Source organism: Aethalodelphis obliquidens, unplaced genomic scaffold (assembly GCF_003676395.1).
Source record: "Aethalodelphis obliquidens isolate GAN/ISIS:26980383/991018 unplaced genomic scaffold, ASM367639v1 scaffold30, whole genome shotgun sequence".
In the NCBI taxonomy this organism is placed as follows: Eukaryota; Metazoa; Chordata; class Mammalia; order Artiodactyla; family Delphinidae; genus Aethalodelphis; species Aethalodelphis obliquidens.
Genome location: NW_020837974.1, coordinates 4,511,066 through 4,518,714, shown reverse-complemented (window position 1 = coordinate 4,518,714; position 7,649 = coordinate 4,511,066). Strand labels below are relative to the sequence as shown.

General features: G+C 48.0%; 1 protein-coding gene across 3 annotated transcripts in view; it reads right to left on the bottom strand.

Annotated features, from left to right (window-relative positions):
* Window positions 1-1,180: 1,180 nt before the first annotated feature.
* DAGLB (diacylglycerol lipase beta) overlaps window positions 1,181-7,649 on the bottom strand; it is a 29,757-nt gene continuing 23,288 nt past the window's right edge. For all 3 annotated transcript variants that reach the window (XM_027125726.1, XM_027125728.1, XM_027125727.1), the window contains 4 exons: window positions 4,954-5,022; window positions 4,799-4,871; window positions 3,540-3,781; window positions 1,181-3,440 (listed from right to left, as the gene is read on the bottom strand). In XM_027125726.1, the coding sequence (XP_026981527.1) occupies window positions 3,242-3,440; window positions 3,540-3,781; window positions 4,799-4,871; window positions 4,954-5,022 (583 nt within the window). In that variant the 3' untranslated portion in view covers window positions 1,181-3,241. The remainder of the gene's footprint in view (window positions 3,441-3,539; window positions 3,782-4,798; window positions 4,872-4,953; window positions 5,023-7,649) is intronic.

Here is a 7,649-nt window from a genome sequence, read left to right as displayed (position 1 = left end):
GTATGTGTTTGTTTGCCTCCCTGTAAAACCCTGGGTCGTTGGATGTTCATTTCCAATGCATGTTTTCGTGGTGGGGGGACAGGGAGCAGTCTCTCTACGGGGAGAAGACGGAGGAGCCAGCAAACAAAGAGGGGGCGTTGAGTGACGTTCGGTTTGAGACCTGGCGAATGTTGGTGAGACTCATGTGATGTCCACGCGGGGACGTGTGTCAGCATGTCGGACCAGAGCTCTGGGCTGAAGATGCACATGTTGGAACCCGAACTGGCAGCCTGGTAAGGTGGAGACTGACGATATGACTTTAAGATCCTTTCTAGAGCCTAAACTTATACTATCAACAGTTCATGTTAGAAGCAGTTTTTTAAATCCTCTTTTTTATTGCTTGGAAGAGTTTTTTTTTTTTTAAACCAAAGATAAACAATGCAGTTTTAAGACCAAATCTAAAGATTTGCTACAAAAACAGCAGTCTTCCCCCTTCGCACCCTCCCCAGAGGCACCCATTTGAGTTCTCTTAGGTAATTCTTCGTACTTGTCTTCACATGTCTAAAGCATGTGCTTGCTTTTTTCTCTTTTACTTACCAGATGACTGGTTTATCATAAAAGGATGTAACTCGGGAACAGCCAGACGGAAGAGATGTAGAGGGCAAGGTATGGAGGAAGGGCTGGGCGCTTCCCTGGGTGCACGGCTCTCCCCACATCTCCATGTGTTCCCCAACCCGGAAGCTGTCCAAACCAGGTCCCTTCGAATTTTCTGGAGGCTTCAGTTCAGTCACTGGCCATTGGTGACCGATTGAGCTGTCAGCCCCTCCCCTCCCCGGGGCTCAGGCTGAGCTGGGTGCTCCGCTGGAGTTTCAGTTCCAGCCACCACTGACGACGTCCCCTCCCCGGTGGGGATGCAGTAGCTCTTAACCAGCCGTGACCCCAGCCTCAACACACCTTTCCCACCCCTTCAGTACAGTCGTTGGGGTTGGCGCTGATATTCAGTGTCTGCATTACCACTGCCACGTAAACGCTCAGGGCTGAGCCATGTAGTAACAGAATCTGCCTTTCCTGCACAACTTTGGTTTCTTCTGGAGTACTAGTTTATTTGCTTTGTTTTCTGTGTATTTGATTAACTTAACTGACTTTTCCATCTGTTGTCTGAATCTCTCAGGACATTCGGATGTAGCATGTGTTTCACCAGTTTTCATTTCCCTAAAGGCACAGAGCCCTCTGACCACCACTTCTCTTACGTGTTGATCTTTTGTTTTCTACATCTTAACTCCTTGTTTTCCAATTTACTTTCTCACCTTGATGGACAGATTCTCCAAGAGTTTCCTGAGAAGTATGTGGGTCACCTATGTTTTTGAGCACTTGTATCTTTGAAAATAACTTCATTCGAACCTGATACTTTTTGGCTGGGTCTGAAATTCCAGGCTGGAAATAACTTCTCTTCGGCTTCTTGAAGGCAGATCTCCCCGTCGTCTTGGCTGTTTGCACTGCAGGGGGCGGTACGTTTATCTGCACGTCTCACGGGGTCTGCCCTGCGTCTTCGTGTCCTGGGTGGATCTTTGTCTCCCGTACCCTGTGCTTGGTGGGCTTGTTCGTCTGGAAGCTTGTCTCCCATTATTCAGGTATCCCTTTCCCAGCTGCTTTTGATTTCATTTTTTATACTTTTCATGTCCAGGAGTTCTTTTTTCCCTAAATACTATTTTTCAGCCTTGTGGATCAGTTTTGTGGTTGCAGCACTCTTTCTGTTCCTAAGCTGTATGTAGCTTCTCCCGTGTCTGTTTCTTTTGGTCCTTTGTTCCCCAAGTGTCTGGCAATCCCTGGCTCCTGCTTGAACACTGAAAACTAAAAAGCAGACCGGACACTGAGCACGTAGGTGGGTCACGCCAGGGCGGTGTGGTTCAAGGTGCTGGGATCGCTTTGCTTCCTGCCGCTAGGAACGTACAGGAATTATGTTTAGAAACGAAACTTGTAGCAGTTGGATGTTACCGCAGCATTTCAGTCAGAGACCTTTGTGGGTTTTCAAAAACTAAGGTGGTATGGCTGTGACAGCTACTAGGCCCTGAGGGGGCGGGTATCCCTAGAGGTCTGATTTCCTTGGAGCACCTTCTTAAAGGTTATGGGGGCCAAGTGGGAGGAGTTGTTCTACTGCGCTGGTGTCCAGCGCCCCCTCTACCCTGAAGCAAGCGAGGAGCCAGATTTCTTCCAGCCGTCACTCCGGCTGGTCCCCCGCTGTCTGCTTCATGCCCGGGTCCGAGGTACCTGGGGCATCTGGTTTGTAGGCTGGATTTATTCTTGTCTTTCCTTCCCCACTTCACCCAGGAGTCCGCTTACCTCTGGCCATCTTATTGTTCCTGTCTCTTCTTCCCCCGGTCCTTGTGGGTCTGTGCTTTCTAAAGGAATCCCATTACTCTCATCTTAACAGGGTTTGGATCGGGGGTGGAGTGCAGTCAGACGCCTGGGCAACCTTCAGTCTTTAGCCAGAGCTCCAGGAAAACCTAAGACTCCATTTTGTTGTTTACAGTGGACAGAAAAAAGATGTTTAAAACAGGACTGTTGTAAAACTACCCAGTAAAATAGACCTTCCCAGAAACACCCACTGGAAGAGTTCATGGCTGTGCAGGCACTCATGATACGTAAGTGCTTTTTTTTTTTAACTCACTCTGAATCCACTGGCCGACCTCTGCGAATACCCCACGAGAACTGGGCCATCACCCTGAGGCTGGTGAAGCAAGCAGCGTGAGCAGGGCACAGGGCACCCGGAGGCCAGGAGCTGCAGTCTCTGCTCGCCTCCCCGACCTGCTTTCGTCCGATTCCCAGTCGGAGCTCAGGGCTGACCCTCGCTTAGTGCCACCCATGACAGACCCCAGTCTGCACCCTCGCAACTGATACTGAGTTTGTGCAGGCGGGAAAGTCCAGTTTGCAGAATACACTGCACACCTGTGTGCCAACTCGTAAGGCAGGACCCTGTCACTGAAAAGGTGGCCTGAGGGGCGGGCGCCTACAGATCGTTAGGGCCTTAAACCTGGCTGTGGGACTCCCGGGAATCGGCAGGCCTACAGAAAAGGGCGTGACACCCACTCAGTCTCGGGGGGGCCGTCACCTCAGTGCTCTCCTGGCTCCTGATAGTGTGAATATTGTAGTCAGAAGTATTTCTCAAATTACTCAGTCATTTAGGAGACCACTGAAATCCGATCATTGGCATCGTGGGAATCACTCAGATGTCCACGGCCCGAGCAGCTCCCAGTTGCCCTGGTTACGCGACCTCCACACTGGAGCCTCCCTGGGTCGGACAGGAAACACAAGCAGCCCTGTCGGACACCACGCTGTCCAGGGCTCTCATCAGGATGTCGGGCATGTGGTCTGTTAGCATCTTTGGGCCGATGAGTATTTTGCTGAATTCCGATTCGTGTGACCATTTCACACTATACCGAGCAGCAGGATAGCAGGAAAACCTGAAAGAGGAAAAGCCGAGCATCTCTTCAAGTCTCACCCCCGTGAGTCTCCCTTCACCGCTGGTGGGTGACTGACCGCGTCAGGCCCGCCGCACTCACCTCCCTGAAGTGCCCACTTCCTCCAGGTGGATGATCCTGCCGGGAGGGTAGAGAGGGGGGTACTTGGTGGGGGACTCGAGCGGGGAGTCGCTGGAGAAGCTGTAGGCCGGGGACCCGTGCGCCAGCAGGCTCCGCTCCCCGAGGAGAGGCTGCGTCAGGTCGCCCCCATCCAGCTCCGTCGGCAGGTCCTCGGGGTGCCCTCCAAACAGCTCGTACCAGCACGCGCGCAGCAGGATCTTGTACTGAGGGCGAGACCGAGAAGACGGCATGCGTGTGACTCCGTGAGGCTTTCACGGTCCCCGGAGACCTCCTGCGACCCGTGAGCTGGTGGCGGCAACCCCACAGCACTTAGAAGCCTGGCTGCTTTGTTTCTCAACATGGACCTTAGGAGTGTGGAGGTCAGGGGCCCAAACTCAGGTTTCTCTGGGGCAGTGACGCCATCACACTTGAAGCAATATTTAAAAACCAAATTCAGGCAGATTTTGAGGAAAAATTACCCTTAATTCTTTTTAGGCAATTCTGTAAACCAGTTTTACCCTTTACCCTTAAAGACATTAGATACAAATTTTTTTTTTTTTAATTTGGGGGAGTGTAGCTGATAAGGAGGAAGTTTATCTTTAAATTAAAAAATTTTTTCTAATTAGCAACAAAAAACGTCACAAAACAAAGATGTTAAGTGAAAAATCATCTCTAGTCCCGTTATCTAAATAAAAACCACATTTTGGTGTATTTTTTTGGTGAAAGCTATATATACCTCGTCACCTACCCCTGCCTTGGATTACATTCTAAGAAGCATTTTTAATCCTTCCGTTTTTAAAAAAACTCTTCAAAACATCATGGATATTTTTCTCTACTGGTAAATAAAAATGCATTTATATTTGTAACAACTATAATATCCCACAGCCCAGCAATACCAGCGCCTTCTAAACTCTGTATCTGGCAGCCTTGTTTTCTAAGCTTTGGGACCAAAACCATCAGAACGCTGTTAGTCATGACAGGACTAAGTATGACCAAAAAAACAAATCACTTAACCAAACAGGGATGGTTCTAGTATAGTATGTTCTAGTTGCAGCTTCCCTGCGCATGGTTTAGCCATTTGCTTCTCAGGCGGCCTCTGCAGAACAGCAGCCAACAGTCTGTGCCGAGGGTAGAAGAGCTTCTAGCAGCATCAGTGCCCTGCGCTATGAGGCCACAAACAGCCTGGTGGGGAGGCCCTAACCCCTGCAGGTCCTCTTCCGCACCCCCCACCCCCGCGTTACCTTGGGCTTGTTGCAGTGAGCAATCACTCGCAAGATTCTCCTCTTCAGATCTTCCAAGTTGGTCACACTTAACCTGTTGAGCAAAAGACCAGACTAAGGCTTAGAACTGCCTTTCCCGCCAGCCCAAGCCCAGACAGGACAGCCAGCAGACTCACCTGGGAATCACGTCCTTGCCCAGAACAAGTGACACGATGAAGGTCTTAGAGTATTCATAAAGGGATTTGCTGAAATAAAAAAATAAAGTGATTATATTGCCCACAGAAGGCTTCCAAGAGAAAGCAAGTAACTGTACCAAGTTAGGAAGAGGTCACTGTTCACAGAACTCCACTCTATTCTCCACCCTCTAAAGGGGAAGAGAAATAAGAGATTCCAGGTGGAGCAACTCACTGGCCAGATTCTCTTGAAAAAGTAAAAGGCATGGGGGTTTGCGTTACTAGATGTCAGCACTGGGTAGGCAACTAAGGTACTTAACCCAGTGTGGCGTCAGCAGAGTCAGACGAAGCCAGGGGAAAAGTGAGCATAGACGCCTCCCACAGTAGGGGAAGGATGGGCTTTTAGTAAACAGTGCTGAGATAAAGCACTCAAGGTGTGAGCGGGAAGATGAAACGGAATCTCTACCTCATGCTGTACACAAAAAAAACCCCGAATTAAACATAGATTAAAGACCTAGGTAAAGGTGAAAGGTCAGACTAAAAGGCTTTTAAAAGATACGATAGGAGACTAGCTCCATGTCCTTGGGACAGAAAGATTTCTTAAAACGAAAACCTGGGACTTCCCTGGTAGTACAGTGGTTAAGAATCCACCTGCCAATGCAGGGGACACAGGTTCGATCCTGGTCTGGGAAGATCCCACGTGCCGCAGAACAACTAAGCCTGTGTGCCACAACTACTGAGCCTGCGCTCTAGAGCCCGTGAGCCACAACTACTGAGCCCATGTGCCACAACTACTGAAGCCTGTGCTCCACAACAAGAAGCCACTGCAGTGAGAAGCCCACGCACCGCAATGAAGAGTAGCCCCCGCTCGCTGCAACTAGAGATAGCCTGCACGCAGCAACGAAGACCCAACACAGCCAAAAATAATGACAAATTAGTCAGTGTTAAAATTAAGAACTGATAAAGACTTGACCCAGACACATCAAGGAGTGAGTGTATTTACAACACATACTTAGAACCAACAAAGAAGTGATATACTGAATATATATACAAACCAGTGAGAAAAAAAAGACAATACAATAGAAACGTGGGCAAAAGGAACTTCATGAGAGTGGAAATTCAATAAAAATATGAAGAGACTCAACTTCATCATGGAAATGCAAATTAAACAGTGAAACATCACTGCGTGCCCATCAGATTGACAAAAATGTTCAAATTGGACTCTATTAAGTGTTAGAATGTGGAGGGGTATGCACGCTGCCGGTAAGGTGTGAATGGGTGCAGCCACAACACGCAAAGCGCGAGCATGTGCACACTCCATGACCCAGCACGTCTGTGACGGCCCGATGTCCGTCACCAGCAGAACGGGTAATTTGTGATATGTGATGAAACAACGAGAATTTACACAATAACATTTCAGACATCAAACAATGTGCGGGAAAAAAATAACAAAAAAAGTATAATTCCCTTTCTCTGAATTTCAAAATCATGCAAATCCAGACCATGTAGAGACATGTCTACAGGTGGTAAAACTGGTTTTTAAAGCAAGGGAAGGGACCTCCTGGCGGTCCAGTGGTTAGGACTCTGCGCTTCACTGCAGGGGGCATGGGCTCAACCCCTGGCTGGGGAGCTAAGATCCTGCAAGGCCACATGGTGCAGCCAAAAATTAAAAAACAATTTTTTTTAATTAAAAAAAAAAGCAAGGGAAGAATTTTCACAAAGATCAGGACAGTGATTCCCTGTGAACAGGAAAGGAGAGGACACACAGGGACTCTTCTAAGGCACTGGCAACGTTTATTTCTCCACTTGGGTGGGTGCAGAGGTATGTGACTATTTTTAAATCAGCTTTATTGAGGTGTAATTTACAACAGTAAAATCACACCCATTGTAAGTGTACAATTTGATGACTCTTGACAAATGTCTATAATTGTTTAGCAACCACCTCAATCAAGACATGGAGCATTTCCATCACCCCCCCCCCCCCCCCCCCCCCCCCCCCGCCCCCCCCCCCCTCCCCCCCCCCCCACTCCCCCCCCCCCCCCCCCGCCTCCCTGTGTCCTTCTGCAATACCCCATCCCCAACCCCAGGCAACCACTATCTGCTTTTTGTTGTTATAGTTTTGTCTTTTCCAAAATGTCATATAGGGACTTCCCTGGTGGCGCAGTGGTTAAGAATCCACCTGCCAGTGCAGAGGACACAGGTTCAAGCCCTGCTCCGGGAAGATCCCACATGCCACAGAGCAACTAAGCCCATGAGCCACAACTACTGAGCCCGCGTGCCACAACAACTGAAGCCCGTGCACCTAGAGGCCACACTCTGCAACAAGAGAAGCCACCACAACTAGAGAAAGCCCGCACACAGCAACGAAGACCCAACACAGCCAAAAATAAATAAATAAAATAAACTCATTAAAAAAAATTTTTTTTTAAATGTCGTAAGTGAAATCACACAGTAAGGTCTCTTGTGTCACGTTTCTTTCACACAGCAAAATGCATCCAAGTTGTATGGATTTTTGCTTATCACTCTAAAAAACATGTTTTATCTTTGTTTCACTGAATAAAAAGTTATTTTAAAAAGTCACTTTCGTGTCTTATATGTATAAATGTGTGTTTTAATATTAAAAGAGCTTTTAAAAATTTTAAAGGTACACATTTATGTATAAAGATATTGATAGATTTATAATAATGAAAAAATGAAAA